We start from the raw sequence: 20,712 nt of genomic DNA, 5'->3' as shown, positions 1-20,712 counted from the left end.
CCAGAACAATTCCCTAAATTAGCTGCCACTCAGCCTCTGCCAATCTACCTTTTATGGGGAACAAAGACCCAAAACTCCTAAATGCCTGCACGGGCTGGGTTAATAGTGTCACTGCGATGCGTTTTTCCTCCTTCCTCCCTTCGCTGGGCAGCGCGAGGCCTCGGGCTGCCCCGACTCACCCGCTCCGTCCCGAGGGCCGATGCTGCCAACGTTTGCCGGCGATGCGGCATCGCTCCCCGGAGTGCCTCGCTGGGTTCGGCGGGTATGGCGGAATCCAGTTACCGCTCAGAACTTTTCTTCCAGATTGAGTTCAGGAAACTCCCAGCAGATTAATACCCCACGTTACAACCAAACATAAGAGCAACCATTTACCACAAGCCAGATACCTGTCCCAGATACTGTACCGCTGAAGTATCTGCGCCCATACACCTATGGACGGCGTTATTTATCCCGCAGAGGTCCCGCTGCGGGACAACGCGCTCCCGACGCTCCTCCCGGGCCGAGCGAAAACTTGCCGGGAGCGGGAGCGGGGCCGGTCCGCGGGAGCGGGCGCCGGTGCCCGGGAGCGGGGTCAGGAGTGGGTCCGGTCGCGGCCCCCGCCCGCCCCAGCAGGGGGCAGGCTCCGCCCGCCGACGGCCCCGCGCCCGCGGGGTCCTCCCTGGCCCGGCCCGGCGGCAGCGCGGCCCCCGCCGCGGCGGGGCGGAGCGGGCCGGGCCGGGGGGGCCGCCCGGGGAAGGAGGGGGACGCCTGACCTGTGGGCTCTCCCGGGCTCGGGCCGCTCCGGCGGCAGCCGCCATCCCCCGCCGGCCGCCCGGCTCCTCCGCCGCGTCCTGCCGGGCCGGGCCGGCCCCACCTCGCAGGGACGGGACGGGACGGGACGGGACGGGACGGGACGGGGGTGCCGCCGCGGCCGCCCCGGGGCCGGCGGGGAAGGGGCTGGGCCGCCGTCGCAGCCCCGGGGTAACGCGGCTCCCGGCGGGGCGGCCTTTAAAATACCCGCTCGGTAAAACGAGATCGGCACCACGTGTCTGGTTTCTCCCCTGGCCTCCGTTTATCCTCCTCCAAGCATGCTCTGAACCTCCCCGCGATTGCACCCGCAAATTAACTGAAATATTAATACCTTGTGTACAAACGGATTAATATTGCCCGGCAGAAAAGGCCGTGAAATCTCTTACTGAGAGTTTCAAACCGGCAGCAGTGACACGGTCACAAACCCCGGCGTTTAAGAAGAGAAATGAAATCTAACTGCTTGTCATTTACAAGATACACCAAACTGCGCAGAAACCCATCCTTGCCACTTGCCAGAATCCTTAGCATAATCTTCGTCACCATTTTCCACTGGTTTGTAACCAGTTCTTCCACTGGAGATACATCCAGCCTCACCCCGCACGTCGTCTCGCCGCTGTACAACCAGGAAAAGGGACCCGGGTGGCTGGAAGGGTCCCAGCATCTCGCCGTGCAGCGCTTCGGGATCCCCCGCTGAAAAATCCTGACCCGACAGCAAGACACAGGCTCACGTCCAGATGGACGGCGGTGAACGTATTTCTGACAGATTGCGCTTGGATTGGATAGTTACATTTCTATGGATTCCACTGCAAACTACAAGTGGGATAAAATACTCCTTTTTATCTTTTTTTTTTTTTTTTTTTTAGATTTGCACTTCAACTCTCTTGCCTGCTTGTTCAAGAAAACCTTTTCCCAGGACCAAACCACGCTGAGTTTAATGGCAAAACTGCCTAAAAAAAAAAAAAAAATCAAAAGAAAGACTAGGAATAAGCAGAGAGCTTGGGGCTTGACTGGGTAAAACAGAACTCATAATGTGCCATCACTTGCAGCTGGCTAGAGAAAAAAGAGAAGAACTCAAAAAAGCTATTAAAGGAGGTTTCTCTTCCAGCTAGTAATCCCAAACCAAATGAGCACTAAAATACAAACCACATCTAAAAGGTACACCTAGTTCATAGATACATTCACAAATTTTACACTGGATAAATCCTTCAGAATTATAATTCTAAACGGCTAACATTGCCACCGTGTCATTATCTTTAACTCCTTCACCCCTCCTGTTCCTTCGCAGAACAAAGTAGCTGCTTGTACCTAAAAACAAGACTGTTACAGTCTTTCAAGAAATATAGTACAAGCTTCATTAATGATTAGTGAAAAGTTGGATTCTGCTGGAGTCACATTAATTTCATCAAACATTTCATTATAATAATTAACTTCATCTTGCAATCATGCTACTGATGGTCTGAATTAATTAAAACTACTGCTGTGTTTCCTTTCCTTTTTTATTTGTTGTGCACCGAGAAAGATCAGATTTATTAATCCATCAGAACACCTACATTCATAAATCATTTATGTTCATCATTTATATAAAAATCCCACAAGTTATTGTTGCTTATTTCTCACAATAAAAGGGGCACCTCGCCTAATTACCAGTTTTATTTAACACAAAATAGTTAAGAATATAACTAGGGTTTGGGTAATGCTCTCACAGCCAATTGAAAAGATGACATTTCTTGATTTTTATCAAAATTACTCTAGGCACAGGGAAGTAAAGAAAGGAGGAAAAAAGGAAAGTTAAAAAAACCCCAGAGGACCCCTTTTCCAGTCTGGGCTTGGCACACGGATCTGCTCTCTAACGGCTTCCGTGGATGCGAACTCGGACTCGGAGAAAGCAGGCGCTGGCTCGAGCGTCCTGCAGCTCAAAACCCCGCGTTTGGTACGACCACGGAAAGTATGGATAACGCAGAACCGCAACACACGGCCGCACTCAGAGGCGGATCTTGCCCCAAGCGCGGCACAACGTCAGCGAAGCTGCACATCTTTTCCCGGAGAAAAAGCGTTCCTGAGACAGAGGCAGCTCGGGAACAATGTGGTAATTGTGTGTTTGCAATGTCAGGCAAGAGATGGAGACGAAACACGTCAAAGTGAGAAAAGTAGGGCCCAGTATTACCTCATTATTTCGGTATCTTTCATAAGAAACAGCACTGTTTACCTGCTGCATGAGCTATGCCTACTATTTATCTTAGCTTCACTGCGGCAACACGGCTGTACTTTAGGGAAAAAAGAGCATTAGAGAACTGAGAGAGCAGCTGCAGTGTTTACCTAAAGATCAAAAAACACACCCGCTAATGGCATCGGTGTGCAGCGGGAGCGACGCACAAAGACAATTCCAAACGAGCTGAAAAGCGGTTGCTTTACGTCCCTGTCTTGCAAACAGTTAACTCTGCGAGAAATCCAATGAAATAAGGCGGCAAATATTTCTACCTACTGTTGGTCTAAGACAAGCCTCAGAGCTGTCCGTGCGTCTGGCCGGCGCAGGGAGCAGCGAACACGCAAAACTTTGGCCTCCTGCATTTCTGGCCAGAACGGGGCCGCACGTTTCGCTTTTGTTCAGCTGTTTTCCTCCTCCGGAGTTGCCTTCCCTTTGTTTCAGCTAAGCCACATTGCTTTTGATTCCCTCTTTTTAGGGCACTCTATTACATACCTAGGGATCCTGAACAGAGTCACAGAACGTGTATATAAAATACATATAAAGTATCTCCATTACACGCACACACATGTAAGACTGGCTTATTAACCAGAGGCCCGATTTTTTCCATCCCTGTAGCTCCTGTTAGTCCTTCCTTTTTCCAATATACGTAACACAGACAAAAGCAGCAGCTATCATCCTGAGAGCAAGCTCATGGCTATGATATTTATTACATATACTCTGTTTAATATTCCAGTCTCCTGACTCAGAGCAGCTGAACTGCTGCGGTGTGTGCCCCATGAAGGCAGCGGTAGCAACAGGAAAAAAATAAAACCGAAGTCACGTATCATTTTCCAGACGCATTTAGCGAATCATATCCTTTTTCTACCATTATTTTCCAGACGTTCTTTAGAAACACAATTATCTCAGTCAATCAAGGCTCTTCTATGCTTTTCAAATACCTATCAAGTAAGAATAAATACAAAGAAAACTGGCTTACATTATTTTACATTTGAAAATTGGTTTCACAATTGAAATATAGTTAAAGAAATGACTCAACTAATCTCTTTCTAAATAGCAGCATTTTGATGTGTAAAATGGGGAAGAAATACCCATTCAGAGGTCCAGATTCTGCTGTCAATTACTTCACTAAAAATCCAGGAAAATTCTCCGTACTTTCCTGGGAATGTCCCCATGTTACAGGAGTGTGAAGAGGAGCAGAACGTGGTCTGGGGAGGCGCAAAGACCATCTCCCCATGTAAACATGTTTATTTCTTTCCTGCAAAGCAAATGGTTTTGATTAAAAGCTTCTCCTGGCTCTTATTATCACAATGCTGCTTAGTTATTTTGTGGGTAATCTTTTATTGCAAAAGCTTTCCTTTTCTTTACGTACTTACAAACAGAACCCAAATCTTCGCATGCCTACTGAACAGCCATGAGAAAGCCTTTCCCCTGGCTTTTTGTCCCTCTTATGGAAAAAAAAATGTACCCTGCTAGCAACGTGAAATTAAATAAAGCCAGCAGCGTCAGGAGATAGCACTAGGCAGACATCAGCTTAGTCACTCCGAACATTTGTAACACGTCTCCGGCTTTAGGAGTCGCTCTCGTAAGGGCCGAGCTCCCGCCGTTCTCACCCGCGGGATGCTCCAGCTCCAGCAGAATCCCCCCTTCCGCACAAGCAAGAAAGTTTGAAGTCGACACAAATTTCATTTTCTAAATATATCCTACAGGAAAAACGAGGGGATTCATTTTTAAAGCGTACAACAGCCCTGGCTGCATTCCACGAGGAATCCAGCCCAGCACCCTCGGCTCAGTGAAGCACAAAAACTGCTCCCTCTCAGAGGCATCTGCGGGAAGATGATCTGTAACACGCACCCCCCCGCACACCCGTTTTATTAATAGGGAAATAAAAAGTAATGAAGTGTAAAAACATATCGTACCCTCCAACTAGGTGTAACTACACTGTCTTTGAAAATGTCTGCCACCTTTGCGCTGGCATTTGGTGCTCCAGTGTTTCTTAGGACCACGATGAAGAAGTTGATTTTGCAATCCAGTAATTCTATTTTGAGTGCCTAAGAGTTCGAATAAGGGGGTTTGTACCCAAAAGGCACCTTGGCTACTTGTGAATTATGAATTCACTGAGACTGGTGAAAGCAGGTATCAGCTCGCAGACGCACCTCCTTATGGACTGTTGGACGTTTTTCTTTCCTATTTATATCTGCATCTTACTCTCTTCGTTTTCGTGACAACTAAAATACACTCACAGCCATCCTCACCCTCTGAAGCTCCACAATCCAAAAGAATCATTATCATTTCAATAAAAGAAGTTACCACCAACTAACACCAGAAACTTTCCAGGAGAGAAAGCGGTGAGAGCTGGTTTTGTGTCGCAGTGGTGGGAGAGAAAACTTGGAATGAATAGGAAATTCCAGAACAAACGTGGTTAAATTGTCTCCTATAAATAATAATACAAAAATCCACAAAGATTTTAACGTGCTGCTGACCACTGTAAATACCGCCACCATTCCAAGGAGTCCATAGGCTGTCGTCATCAATAGCTCAGGAAATCGGAGATCCTTACTGGGACTTTCCTCCTCCCCCCCAAAGCATCCAGTGCCTCTAGTTATCAATCACCATCGTCTGCTGCTCTTTACACTGGATTTTTTCATCCCCACCAGCTGGCCCGGCCTAGGACTCTTCCATGGTTTGGGAAAGAAGGCTGACAGGGAGAAAACACTTTGCTTTGCTACTGTTTCATTATATTCTGCACCTTTTTTATTTTCTTCCTCCCGAAGAAGCGTTTCCTTGCTGCCCACCCCCTTCTATGTGACTTTTAGTAAATTCATTTATTAAGAAGTTTTAAAAGAGTGGTCATTACAGAGAAAAAAAAGCAGAAAAGAAGATGAGTGTGTATGATAACCAGCTGTTCTTCCCAGTCAGATTGCTGTAGGCACTAAAAATAGGCACCACCAAAAATCTCCAGATGAGGGACAAGGACAGAAGGACACGCAGCGGACTGGGCTTAGAATAAAATGTGATACAGCCTTCAGGTTTCTGGCAAATTTTGGATATATATGTAGCCCGTAATCTAAGCATTTATAAGAACCTGGGAAAAGCCAGCAGTGTACAAATTAACACTTTAAAAAGAAAAAATGTGTATTCATGTAAAAAAATTTGTATGAACTCAGTTTCTTTTTCTAGTCTTAAGACTTTTCTTAAGAAACTCAAATTAAAAATATTTGGTTTTTTCCCTTCCTTTAATATTTGTGCTTTTCTACTGCTGCAGGTAAAAGCTCTCAGTAACGGCTTCCCCATGGGTTTGGGAGGGTGAATGCCAGGCCAAGTCCCCTGCAGAGATGCTGAGCCCAACCGCAGCGTTGGGGAGGGAAGGCATCTGGCTGCGAAGCGCTGGGAAGCGTCAGGCAGTGTATGATAGGATAGCTAGGACAGATACGAAGCGTTAGATAGACCAGTCGCACTGGTCCACTTGAACCTTCTGGGAGCCCAGAAAGGCATCCCTCAGCCTCACTGGGCTCGGAAAAGCTGCAGGACGCGCAGAAGGGAAACTGGGCCAGTCCCGGCCTCCCGCAAACCGGCATTTCTGCGCAGAATGAAGGATGGTAAAAGACCCAAGCAACAGGTGAGGGAAAACGCAACGGCCCCCAAGACATTTATCCTGTCACTCCGTGAAACTGAGACGCAGGAGCAGCCCCGTGTGTGTCACAGAAGGCACCGAGCCGCTCGCGGGGTAAGAGAAGGAGCTGATGATAAATGTTGGCTCTTGGTTATAGGGCTCCTTGTTGTAAGAGCCCTTGGGAGCCGCGGTGAGTGGGCACCGAGCAATCAGCAGCTCATTTTAACTAAGCAGGCTGAAATTTAGAGCTTTGTGCCTCAATCTCTTCTAGATTGCTTACATCATGAACATTTGCGATATTTTTGTATTGTGGTTGGGTTTTTTTCCTGCATCCAAAGTTAAGTTATTTAAAAGCATTTTAAAACAGGAACTAAGTTCACGAAGTGGGCTGCCATTGTGGCACACCCCGAGCTGTTCCCATTTTACGTGAGCTGGCTTACTTCACATGGACCCGACCTTCCCTGTCAGCTACAGATTTTTAAATGCTTTTGTTAGAGTGTATTTTTCCACCCTCGCCTCAGTTTCTGTGTGCATCCAAATACGCCTCTCTGCTGACTGGTAATAACATGAAGACTGCATTTCTCATTTAAGTTAGGCCTGAAACAGTAACTTATATTTCAATTGTACTTAATTTGAGATTTGTGACATTCCCAACTTGGATTGTTCATCCTGAATCCATTTTTGGAATTTAAGCTTCAAAGAACTTTACAAACATTAGCTAACATTATCAAAATCCTATTAATCCCATGTACCATCCTTCGCCCACACGCCCACCCAGAGACAGTTCTACGAGCATTTCTCTAATATGTCTACTCGGTTTTGACTTTTCTTCCTCCTCATCAGATTCCCAAATGATTTCCCACTCTCACTACCCTCTTAAATCCAGGCAACATCTGAGTTTACAGCTCGGAATCGCGCTCCCAACCCACCATGGGCAACTGGAAAGATAAACTTTCTACAGGCTGGATGGTGACAAAATACCAACACCGGTTTCCATTTGTCTCGTGTTTTTTAACATAACCTGTGTTTCACACCAGGTGTTAACGTTCCACACCACCTTCCCCACCATGGAAGGAGTCAGGGACTGGAAGACGACATGAGTCCAGGGGCTTTAGAACATTTTAGGGATGGTGCCGTGGAGCTGCTGAATGGTTGAGTCCCTCAGTCGCTTCTGTTCAGTGCTGCCACGATACCGCTGTCCTCCGACCAACCCACCCCAGCATCTGTTGTGTGGTGAGGTGAGCACAGCCACTTAGGAATTGCCAAAGTCGTTAATTACCTGGTCATTAACGTGACACACGGCGAGATTCTGTTCGTCGCAGGAACAGGCCACGCGGATGTACTTCAGCCAGTTCCCAGCTCCGCTCTGGCTACCATCAATGCAGAACTTCTCATTTCCCAGGTCATCAGCAATCTGTAGAACGGGAGAAGAAACACACGGGTCAGCTGATATCAAATGGCTGCTACAGAAAGAAGGAAGAAAGGAGAATTATTTGCAATGCAGGATTCCAAACAAGAAACAGAAAGGAGAAAGCTGGCTGATATATATAATTAATAGAGACTTATGACAAGACTAAAATCAGCTCTTCGGCATAATTTGGAGCTCCTGGTTAGCAGAACTTCCAAGGCCATACACCAGAGCTGCCCACGAGCAACAGGCTCAGGATTACAATTGTTATGGGGACAAACACACGGTTCTAGTACCCACACCAGCTGAAGGGATCAAGGCAGACACCTTCTCCAAACCGTATTCATTTTAATGGCAAGGCCCTTAAACTGCTCCATCTTCACATTATCTATTTTATCCTTTCATGCAGGAACATTTTTTATTATAAATAAAAAATCTCATTCCTTTTTTCAGTAAACTTTCAGAAGAGGTCACTTTCCGCAGTGCTGTGAAATTGTATTTTTTAAAATGCTGTCACAAATGCTGCCTTCATTTTTATAACTACAACCCTAGAAATTCACTGACAGCAGGGGATCTGTGTGGTTGAAGATGAGATAAAATTTGACTAGTGTGCAAAATAGAAATCCTTCCAAATAAAAACCCTCAAATACTTAAAAGTCCGCGTGTGGGCAAAAAAAGGGTTAATTAAAGGGTTGTGGTCTAAAGAAAACCACCGGTTTTCCAGGAAGAGACTTAGCACTTTTTCTTTCTTAAGACAGCAAAGTAGGTTCAATGACACAGAAACAGGAGAGACGCTCAGCATTCCACACCGACCTTTGTGACGATCCATTTCGCAACTCACTCAAAAAAGTACATTTTAAAAATCACCCAGGACACCACCAAAGCGAGGAAAAGCCCTTTGAGTCCTCAGTTTGGCGAGACTGTGTTCTGCTCCTAAGTGGGCCTCCTTAGTACAAAACTCCTCTTTGCCTTAGACTTAGATTTCCCTCTACCCCTACTAGACCCTGTGTCATTGCAAATTACTTCAGTCATCAAAAGCTCTTAACATGCTTTTACTAGCAATTAATTCTCTCAGAATCTCGTGGGATACGATAATGCTTTCCCATCTATTTCAAGACAGAGAAAAAAGAAAAGGTAGGAACAAAGGAAAGGAAAAATTAAAACGATGGCAGCAACAAATCAAGGATAAGGTTCAGGCTGAGAAATGTCGGCGCAACGTGCCCAGCTGAGACTCATTCCCCAAGTCTCTACACCCACGGAGCACCAGGACCACGCCAGCATTGTTCTGCCAGTGCCAGGACCACGCCAGCATCGGTTCTGTGACCTGTCAGTGCCAGGACCACTCCGGTATCGGCTCTGCCACCTGCCGGGACCATGCCAGCATCCTCTCTGTGACCCACCAGTGCCAGGACCGCTCCAGTATCGGTTCTGTGACCCACCAGTGCCAGGACCACCCCAGTATTGGTTCTGTGACCCACCAGTGCCAGGACCATGCCAGTATCATCTCTGTGACCCACCAGTGCCAGGACCATGCCAGCATCGTCTCTGTGACCCACCAGTGCCAGGACCGCTCCAGTATCGGTTCTGTGACCCACCAGTGCCAGGACCACCCCAGTATTGGTTCTGTGACCCACCAGTGCCAGGACCATGCCAGCATCATCTCTGTGACCCACCAGTGCCAGGACCATGCCGGCATCGTCTCTGTGACCCACCAGTGCCAGGACCATGCCGGCATCATCTCTGTGACCCACCAGTGCCAGGATCGCTCCAGTATCGGTTCTGTGACCCACCAGTGCCAGGACCACGCCAGCATCGGCTCTGCCACCTGCCAGGACCAGCCCGGACAGCTCGGAGCATCCCCAGGAAAGCTCCCACCTCCCTGCACCATCCCAGCAGACATACCCCGGCTTCTCACTGCCAGCACGAACCCTTTTTTGCTGAGCTACATGTATTAAAATGGACAAAGGGAAAATAACACCATTAGTATTTGGCTTCTTCCTTCACAATCAAAATATGGCACTGAAGCTCCGGTGAAATGCTGCATTTTCCCCCAGAATATGTGTGTGTTGGGGACAGAACTGGGGAGAGAAACACCCCTCTCTGTGTTCACTTTCATTAATCCCCTGCTTGGGAATAGTCTAGCAGCTGCTTACCGACTAGACTTCAGGAGGCTGAGCTAAATGGATGGGCTCTGTCTCTAACAACAGTAACGCGCAGAAGGCCTGCGTTAGAGTAACGCACAGAAGTGTTTTAAACAGATACTACACACAGCAACACCACGCACCCAAACTGTCCTTTAGTTCTATAACACGCTTGGGAGGATTCCTTATGAACTCACTTTATAGCTCAAGACACAAGACAAAGAGATGGACACGGAACACCTGGAGCACTCCTGCGTGTTGCGATGTTTCCAGGCTACGGCTCGCATCCCGCACCCGGAGCCGAGCCCCGTCTGACACTGGCGGATTAGAGCCCCGGGTCTCAAGTCCAGCGTTCAGACAAAGATCATGAGGAACGTGCCATCAGTGGCCACGTCAGGCAGGTTTGGCTCCAATGACCTCCTCGGAACACAGCAGCAGAGGCAGTGACAGGGGTTAGTTCTCAATTCAACTGTCTTGGCCACGAAACACCATCCTTCCCCTTGGAGAGAACCCTGCCTTGTTCATGCCTCGCATTCCAGCGCCCTGAGTAAATAAAACAGGAGTTGCACAGGCAACGTAACGTCCTTTGCCACGCCGCCCCACTTCATTTCTAGAGCAGATCTATCTGCCCAGATCGGTCAGTGAGAGCGAGCTGCCCGTCCAAACCAATGTGCCACGCACACGGCAGTAACTGCACTGCAAGACGTTGTCTGCTGTCCACCTTGTTAAAATTATATTAGCACATTCTGGTTTATGTGAGCTAATTCTCAGTCGTTTGTTTCATTTTCGCCTCGCTCGTTTTGTTTTTAACGCAAGCTCTAGCAGCGGCCATCCCCCTTGTGCCTTCTCTCGTCGCGCACGTGGCTCGCTGCTGCCGGAGGTTTCCTGACGCGCCACAGCAGAGCCGCGGCCGAGCAAACCCCACGGCGGCAGGTCCCCGTCCCCCCGACGGCTCCAGGCTCCCTGCCCTCCAGGCTCCCGGACTCTGTGGCCGGGCAGAAGGTAAATGACGTACATTCAGGCACTCGAGGACTCCAGGGCAGTGAGCACAAATCTTTTGCCCATTTCCACGAATTTCACCCCATCTAGTTAATCCCAAATTCTCCAGCGCTGCCTCTGGACCCCAGTCCCAAGCATTTTGCCAGGCAGCCCTAACTTTAAGGGCTCAGGTGTTTTTCTCCAAATCCCGGGTGCCTTGCCCGCCAGCCCTAGCATCTTTTCCCTGTCTCACCCCAGTGCGTCTTCTCGAGCCGGCCAACCTCTCCTCTCCTGTCCCCGCTGCCTGTCCCCTCGCCAGGACAAGCCTCGGTCCCCGCTGCTCCCCTGCAGCCTCTCTCCTCCCTCCCTCCTTCCCCCCTCCGCTGTACCTGGCACCGTGTCTCCTCACTTCCAAAGCCCCGGCCGGCTCCCCGCTCCCTGCTCCGTCCCCACAGCCCCCCCGAGCCCTCAATCCCATTGCTTCCCAGCACTCACCAGTTAAACTACTCCACCCCAGGCCCCCCTGGCTTCTCTCTTCATCTCCCAGCTGCCTTCTCTACCGTAACCAGGGCCTCTCCTGGTTTCTTCTCCCACAATAAACACAGTTCCCTTTTCTATGGGGAGAAAGAAAGGGAATAGAGGAATTTCCTTAGGCAAACGAGTCTCAGATCACTAAAACGTGCCACTGAACGTAGCCAAGAGCTGAACCCAACGGCGCGTGCGAGCCGTTTCACAGCGAGGAGCACTGGGGTTTCCAGCTCCCCCCGTTTCGAAGAGGAGCTGCTGCAGGTTCTCAGTGGTCCCCAAGTGCTGGAGCCCCGAGGCCCCGTGGTGAGGAACCCCTACAGACCCGGGTCCAGCCAGCAGCATTTCCACCCTGGACATGTGAAACTCTGCACTTGCAACGAACCCTCCGCCTGCCAGAAGGCACCGGGGCGGCCTCCCACGGCAGAGGACAACGTGAAAACCCAGTCAGGAACCACCAATTTATGTCAAATTTGAAATACACATATGAACCCAACCAAAGACATACCGCATGCAAAGGGATTTTGGGAGTACGTTTGATGGCTTTTTTTTTGATACTCCCCTCAAAATTGGTTGCATTTATTCAGGGACCTGAAGACTTTGAAAGAACCACCTGGAAGTGCTGAATTTCCTCCTCAGCGACTGGGAGGGGAAGCGAGACCCCACCAAAGCCCCTGCTCTCCCCATACCAGACCTTTTCTCAATAACTGGTACTTTCTAGATGCCCTTGTTTACCTCCCGCTGAGCTCTACTCGTAATAGCGAAGGCCTGATGCATGGCAGTAATGTCACAGGAAGCCAATTTAAGGTAGTTTGGACTTTGCAAGAAAAAAACAACCAAAAAAGTGTTCTTAATGTGGGTTGAAAAACTCTACTGAGTTTACTCCAGCTAAAACAACAATAACTTCTGTTTTATCTCAGGGAACCTCTAGGAACATGGATGCTGACTTAAAGCTGTTGACTGTTGTTGAGATTAAAGTACTCGTCTTGGCCTTACTGACCCCGAATTAGCTAACGAAGCAGGACAGCCAGGCCAGCACCTTGAGGGGCAGGAGCGGGGACACACCTCAGCAGAAAGTGGTAACAGCTCCCATGGAAATGGCTTGGAAAACAAAACCGAGACGAATCGTCAATGTTCAGCTGTTGGTTTGAAGCCACTGAACGCTTTGGGTATACAGCATACAGTTTTTAATGGTTTGAATAACCAGCAGCCCACGAACCTCCCAGTACCAGTAATTTATACAGCAGCAATCAGTGACATTAAGTCACCCTGGGAATACAATATGGCAAACTCCAGGACTACGCAAATAGTCTATTTTATTTCATAGCTGTAACTTACGGATACCCCCTTTCATATTCTGGAATTGTTTGGTTAGAGACACTCAGATAGCTCTGGGAAAACCCAGAATTCAGCTCAAATTCACCAACTGCTTTGCACGGCCCCTGCACGAGGCTCGGCAGCTCTGCTTCAGAACCAGGTCCCGTCTTAGCTAGAAATCACCCGAAACTCTGTGGTTTCATCTGAGTGGAGCTTTAAAACCAAAGAGGGGGTGTGAAATCTCACAGATCAAAATGAGAAAAGAGGTTGTATGAAACCCTGAGAACTTAAGCCCCTGTTTTTCACACACACTCACTCTATTCCGTAAATAGAATGAGGCATCACAAACTAAGGCCCAGCAGCATCACTGAACGGTACTTTGCACATTGCCAGCCCGTATAGAATGGCTTGCTTCTGCTGTTATCCATAAGGAACCTTTGAAATCGGAACAGCTGGAAAACAAAGTAAATGTTATGGAGGTAGACGGGAGTGGACAGAGTATTACCAGCAATACCGTTGTCAAACAGCGTAAGTTATCACTTGCCAGCTGAACCACAGTGAAGTAATTATGCGAGTTCTTCTATCCCATTACATATGCGAGTAAAAGGCATTATTTTTAACTAGGGAATTTCCTAGGATTTTTGCTAACACGTTTTTCCTTTCTAATTGCGATGGGCTGGAAGCACGCGGGCAGCCCACTGATGGGGGGCTACAGCTCAAGCTGAAACAACAGATTGCATTCGAGCAGACAGACAGACCCCGGTAGCAATGATGGACAGTAACTGTGGACAGTAACCGTGGACAGTAATCGTGGCAGCGTCGTGTGCAGTGGAACATCTGCACCTGGGGCTGGCCAATTCTGGGAAGATCTACAGAACATACAAGCACCTGAAACCCAGCTCAAAAGGAGGGGAACCATCGTCACGTCCCAGACCCCTGGAGGCATCGCTGCCCAGCAGCACGTAAAGGCTGAGCCTGTAATTGAGCCACGCGGGAGGAAGTTCTCAACCTCCGCCAGTGTCCTCCTGGAATGTCATCCCTCCCTTTGCATTCAGACGGCACCTGCCACCTCGGGGCTTCCACTGTCGCCCGCGGTGCAGGCAGAGAAGCAGAAACTCATTCAAAACCGTACATTTTAGGTGTGCTACCTTTTACTCACGCAGGGACCCGACTCTGACTTTCACTTCCACGTGCTGCAGTTTCACACCCCCCCGCCCCAATTCTGAGGAAGAACGACGCACCAGGAAGGAGTCCAAATCAATCGCGATGGGATGTAATGACGTGGAACAGATAATTAGCAAAGTTGTTTAGAACGGCTGCTCTACAGTTTTACTTGTGTAAACCCTTGTAAGTCTAGCTTTATCTAGCTCCCTAATTTTCACGGAACATAATCTGCCTGATTAATAATAGCATTTTTTTCTGTGTGCCCACGATCCATGAGCAACGAAGGTAAGTATAGGTTAAACTACTAGCTATTTAGTCCCTGGCAGTTAGGTATTCATTAGATACTCGCAATTTATCACAGATGCAAAAATAAAAGCAAGACACTATCTACAAGAACACGGGCTAGTCTCATAAATCCTGCCTTTAAATGACAATTGCTTCATAAAAATATCAGTATTTGCAAACACATAGCATACGCCTTTCTCCTACTGCTGAAGTAAGAAATACAGGTGTCTCCAAGGCTGGCAAACGCCTTAAATGTTAATTTACTAGGATGCTTCAATATTTGTCTAACAAAGTGTCAAACTTTCTGGAAAGGACAATTTTTCTCAGAGTGGGTGAGATACAGCACGTGAATCAACCCATCACACGAGGTGCGGCAGGAGCGGGTACAGAGCAGGAGGATTCTTGAGCGGGTCCAGCTTTCTGTGGTTGACACCTCCAACTAAAGATCACCCTCACACGCTCACGCGCCTTTCTGATGCTATATATGAAAGTTACCTCACAATTTAAGAAGTAATGTCAAATCCGATAGTAATCACAAACTACTATCTGCCGTATATATTTTTTTCCTCTGTCAAATGTACATGCAGAGTAATATTCCAAGTCCCTCTCCCCCGCCTTAAAAAACTCCAGAAAAACAGACTGAAACCTTTTACCACATCTTCTTCCAGTTTAGACCAGAAGGAAATCAGAAATTTCCTCTGCCAAAATTCTTGAAACCAACTGTTTACAAGTCACTGTCAGTAACAGAAAAGATTTTCTGTTTGAAGGCTTGCTTTTGGAATGCACATAAATCACTCATTTTTCCATGTTTTTTAGAAGCGGCGTGACCAGCACTGTGAGATAACTGATGCTCTGAAGGAGACCAAATGGAGAAAGAAAAGGGAGGCAAACAGTATTATCTCTGGGTAAACTCAAGATAGCAAAAGGAAGCACAGAGGGATTCATCCTGCCGGGGACTGCTGGGAGGCGCAGTTCACCACAGCCACCTGATCTGGGATGTGCTCATTAAAAGTTATTATTAGCTCTATTAAAGCAACTGGTTATTCACACTTAAGACCAGAACTGCGTTGATCTCTATCAAGGACTAATCAAGAGCTTTAACCGTAAGACCATTCATCCACAGACATCCCTGTTTTCCTGGGCAGGTGAAGGCTGACATCAGATATTTAGCGCCAACTGCAAAAAAAAAAAAGATGCCACAGAAGAAAAAAACCAAACCAACAACAGAAATCAGGAGTAATGAGCAGGAATCTGCCTTGGTGTAGCTGAAATTTAATAGCTGTACTTCTGCTTGCTCTGTGCGCTCAGGCTCGCTCCGAAACCAGTGAGGTAAGTAGAGAGGTCTCTCTGATGGGTAATTTGGCTTAGACATTAAAAGAGGAGGAAAAGGAGAGGGGAAAAAAAGGGGGGAAGATAAGGGAGGGGAAGAAAAGAGAAAAGAAATTTATAATTAGTAATTGGTAATATTTTGCAAGTTTTAAACCATTACGTGCTGATATTCCAGCCAGTTTCAGGGCAATGCACTTTACCTTCTTGATTGTCGGAGGTGTGAAGCCCAGCGCCACCGCCCCCGGGGCTGCTCGGTGCACGAACACGCTTCGTCTGGCTCAGCTTCTCCCCAGGTCAAACTCCAGGCGCCTGGGACAGACGTGTGCCCTTGCAGATCTGTTGGCAAAGCCAGCTTTCGTCTGGCCTGCAGCCTGTGGGCATTCTCGTAACGTTAATTATTGTGGGAGCACTTCCTTTGCCTCATCTCCCTCTGATCCGCCTTCCATTTTATCCCACCCACCCACTCATGGATTTCTCGCTGCCTTTTTTTCATTGAACGTGCCAAAAACTAAGTTTGTCTTTTTTTCCCTCTGCTGCAGATGGTGAGTTCAGTATATACTTTTCTTTATTAACCCAAGGCACCTCCCATCACTTTTGTCTTCAAATCCAGCAGTTCATCCAAGTATTCCCAGCTCCACTCCCCTTCCTCGCCGGTACCAGGGCCACGATTTTGTCTTGCTGAGATATTTGCTATGTTTTCCCCACTCCGAAGTCCCCATCCTTCTCCTCCTCGGTCTATCTGGTTAAAACAAATGCACCTTCATGTCCATGTGGATTCCAGGGGTTTAAACTGGCCCGTTGCAGAGACACGGATTTTGGATGCGGACCCAGAATTCTGGCTGTGGTTGTGGTTCAGACTCATCTCCAGCCAGCCAAAAGGAAATTGTTGTCATGTTCCAGGACTCACTTTGCAGCTTCATCTGCTGTCTGCTGAACAGCATTCGGGCTTTGAATCCAAAAGGCTCATTGATCTTGCAAAGGCTCTGTTTCATAATTTATTAACATCAGAAATGCTGAGTTATGAAGCACAAGTTATGGAAAAATTCTCTTGAACGTTTACAATTTTTTTTGCACATCATTTGAGGTTTCCTGCTTCTCTAATTTGTGGGCTCTCTGTTGGGTTGTTTCTTTCACGTTTTAATGGGCAGCGTCCAACATTTGGCCTCGGCAGAGGTGTGCTGTAGGACTGGAATGCCTGGGGATCTGTCGTCAGTTAGCTTAATGGATTCCTAGTGTGCATGAAGAAACGAAGCAACCATGAGCTTGCCATCAGTGACCCAGCGTCCTGTTGCTATAACATCCCTCCCCAGAAGCCGAAAGTGTAATAAACCTTCTCATCCCATAGTTGCAGGATCTGCCTTTGACAGTTTGGCTGATGTACGCATTTTATTTGGCAGGAGTTAGAGGGAGATTTTTTCCTTTTTTTCCCCTTTTTGCTTTAATGACCCACAAGCTGATTTAGAGCAATAAACTGTTGCCATGAAGTTTTGTTGTGTTTCTTTTAAATAAAGGGGAGGGAGGGACTGCTACAATTTATGACTTTCAGAAGTAACTGAAACAGAAAGTCCATTCTTGCCACAAAATGAAGAGAAAAAGACTTCATCCAGAGAAACACCTCTGTCAATGTGTAGACATGAAGCCTAGATGAACTCATAAATTCAGTGCTCTGCCTGCAATTAAGCAGGCTTCCTGGTGATTTGACAAAGAGTTAATGAGAAACGCGTCAGACAAAAACAGGTCATAGCACTGAAAACCGATGGGAAGAGCAGCTGAGCCAAGCCCAACTTGTTTGCTGCCCCCAGCTTAGAGCCACAAGAAAAGCTCGAAGGATATTCAGCGAGATCCACTTTCCTTTGTGTAAATTCCTTGTCCAAACGTAAGGTCCTTCAGCACAGCCTGGAGCCAGCTCCCCATCACCAGAAATGCCAGATGATAGGGAGAGAAACTGCTATTCCCTGAAAGCATCTACCTGTGCTTCAACTTACGCGTGCAGTAGACCTCTCGCCATCGCCCTGCGCGAGCCACCCATGCCCTCCTCTTCCAAACACTCGTGCACGCCCACGTGGACACATGTGGTCCAAGGGACTCCAGGTTCCAGTTCTAAGTGCTAGTGAATGACTGCGGGACCAGAGAACTTAATTCACCTGCGACTGACTGTCCAGCTCCATGCACTGGCCGTGTGGCATCCTCAGAGGTGTCTTTGGCACCCACATTCGCTCCTGTTTGCAAGCAGACTGTCAGATTTTCAGCAGAATGAGACAACCCAGATGGGTTGCACTGGGGCCGGCGGGATCTGCGATGCCGGGCAGAGGCAGGATCGACCGTGTCCCAGCCCGGCGCCGCATCCAAGCCCAGTGCCATGTCCAAGCCCAGTGCCGTGTCCGAGCCCAGTGCTGCGTCTGGCTTGTGGGAGGCAGTTGCACCACTGCAGCCAAGGGGACAGAGACCAATTCAGGTTTTTCAAAGAATAAGTGTTTTTGAAGCTTCACTCCCACTCAAGCCACAAGTCTGGAGTGGAGATTTTCCACTGGTGTATGCGTTTCTGAGGCTGCTGTTGTGCTGCCATTATTATCTGGTTTCATGAAGGATCTGAAGGAAAAATATCAGCAAGCTGCAGGGAAGGCTGTTACTGAAACATACTTCTGTCACGAAAAAATAACCTCATTCTTTTTTCCACCACATCTAAAGAACAGGAGAAATCACATGAAACAAGGCTGTTTTCTACCAAAACGCCCTGTTCGGTTTCCAGAGCAGAGGAGTCTGGATGCTCCTCACACAAGCTTTGTAAGCGAGGCTGAATTTCTTGAGCCTGTTTGAATCCAACTGAGCCTTTTGAAGGTCTGCCCATTATTAACTGCTATTCTCTTACGTACCAGCACAAACCAGCCAGCCGGTATTTCCCATGTGTCCGTTAGCTTTGCATCAGGATAAAAAGTCTGCAAAACTGCAGTGGCATCGATGTGTCTTTCAAGCAGAGCAGATTCATTCCAGCTGAACGTACATCAGACCTCACCATAAATACAAAGCCTCGCCGGAGAAACCGACAGCAGCAATAATTACATAGCACACCATTTACAGAGCTCATTAAATACCATCTCCACGAAAGCATCTCCTGCTCTACAAGGCGGCTTGAGGCAACAGGCAGCACAGCGGTTCAGACGCCGTATTGACGACAACGGCAGAGCGAGTTCTGTGCAAAGGGGTAAAGAGAAGAAATTCAAGAACCCTTGAGAAAAGTCAACACTGGCTTTGCTTTCCCTCTCCCATACACAGCTCTCCTTCGATTCTTGCTTTGGAGGTGTAGTTTTACTACCCAGAAGACAGCCCCGAATAACACAGGATGACACAGAAGGTGCTGCCAACGCCAACTCCTGTTGATGCATGAAACCAATTCCACCCTCTCGTGTTTTTCTCCCACCCTCATCCTCTCGGAGGGCAATCGGCTAAGCCTGCACAGCAACATCCCATCACCACGCAGAAAAATTTAAAGGAAAAATGTCAAAACAGAAGACGACTTTCAAGATGATGGCAGGCATTTATCTCAACAAACACTCATTTTTCACTAGTAACGTAATTCATACCACACTGATTTAAATTAAACAGTAAACCGTAAAAAATTATGCTTGAATCAAATCACAGGGTTGCCTCAGATACTGTACACACAAGTCAGGAAAGGGATTTCCAGTTCTTTGTTACAGACACACACAAAAACTTTGAAGTCGTCCCCCCCCCAAAGATTTCAAGACATCACACTTTTGTGTTCTACTTCGTTTTGCCTCATTTTAAAAAATAGTAAAGTTGTACAAGCTAAAATAGATGAAAAATAAATGGGAACTTGAGAAAAGTCTTCATCTGATAAACAAAAGCCAGAGACTGCTTGCAGGCAGATGGGGATTTAGAGCTTCAGGACATTTAATTTCCCTTTAGTTTGGAAGAGGGAGCAGCAGCACGACGCACAGCCGCCATGAACTTCCAGTTCCAAGGGATTAAACCAGACGTGATTCAGTAGCATCTTACACCTTCCGTGGAGATACGAAATGCTTGAGGGTATGACTAGCCTGGTACTATTTCGAAAGGACGACGTGGTGCTAAAATGAAAGAGTGCCAATTAGCCAAGGGGAAGGAAGACCAGAGCAGCACTCCTGGCAAAAGGCAGCAAACGCAGGCACAGAAGCCGAACAGAATCTTACTCTATTAAGACGAGGACAACTTCTGATGCTGATTTCTCCCAGAGTCCTCCTACCACTTGAGACACAGCTCCCCAAACAGCTCTCCTCAGCCTTTTTTTCAGCACTTTAGCTCCAGCTAAATGAGCTTTGCTGCTTTTCCAAAGCAAACAATTCCCGTGATCCAGCAGAAGGCACTGCAAAGCGGGACACGTAAGACTTCTTCCTAAATTTCCCTAAACAGTACAGCGGCACAGGACAAAAACACCAGCAACCTCCAACCCTGGCGCAGTGTGGAGGCTGATGGCTCCAGAGCGCTCACCAAGCGAAACATCTGGCCCACCATTACTTTGAGCAGGTTGTAAGACTCCAGGTCTTAGCTCATTGCTCTACAGGCTCGTTACACGCATCTCGATGATGCTGAGCCTCGGGGAATTTTGCCACTTTTAGCAGCCACGCACGCCTTCTGGAAATGGTAGATGTTGTCCTACGAACACCTGATTCTTGGTGCTAAAGTGACAAAGAAATAGGAAGGTGCCCAGGGAAGTCCAGCCGCCCTCTTTCGGATCACTTTTCCGTATTGCCTGCCCAGTGTTTGTGGCCCCTCGGCAGGCCACGTCGTGTGGCGCAGTGGAGATGCTGGTTCCGCACAGGTCTTTTTCTTAGAAATATTCTCACACGTGCTGCCGATGACCGAAAATTCTCTACAGAAGTTACGATGAGCCGTTTTTGACTGAGCTAAAGCGAACATGAAACATCCTCAGGTACAGGGCAACATACGCAGTACAAAATCG

At 47.8% G+C, this 20,712-nt stretch overlaps 1 protein-coding gene across 5 annotated transcripts in view; it reads right to left on the bottom strand.

The window, feature by feature from the left end:
- Nucleotides 1–20,712, bottom strand: part of PRDM16 (PR/SET domain 16) — a 345,169-nt gene that overhangs the window by 43,947 nt on the left and 280,510 nt on the right. For 3 of the 5 annotated variants that reach the window (XM_074609605.1, XM_074609606.1, XM_074609604.1), the window contains one exon: nucleotides 7,885–8,019. In XM_074609605.1, coding sequence (XP_074465706.1) covers nucleotides 7,885–8,019 — 135 coding nt within the window. Of the gene's footprint in view, nucleotides 1–386; nucleotides 453–752; nucleotides 843–7,884; nucleotides 8,020–20,712 lie in introns of those variants that run through there. The other 2 variants (XM_074609607.1, XM_074609608.1) reach the window with 2 other exon arrangements.

This window comes from Larus michahellis, chromosome 16 (assembly GCF_964199755.1).
Source record: "Larus michahellis chromosome 16, bLarMic1.1, whole genome shotgun sequence".
Classification (NCBI taxonomy): Eukaryota; Metazoa; Chordata; class Aves; order Charadriiformes; family Laridae; genus Larus; species Larus michahellis.
This window is presented reverse-complemented; position numbering and strand designations above follow the sequence as displayed.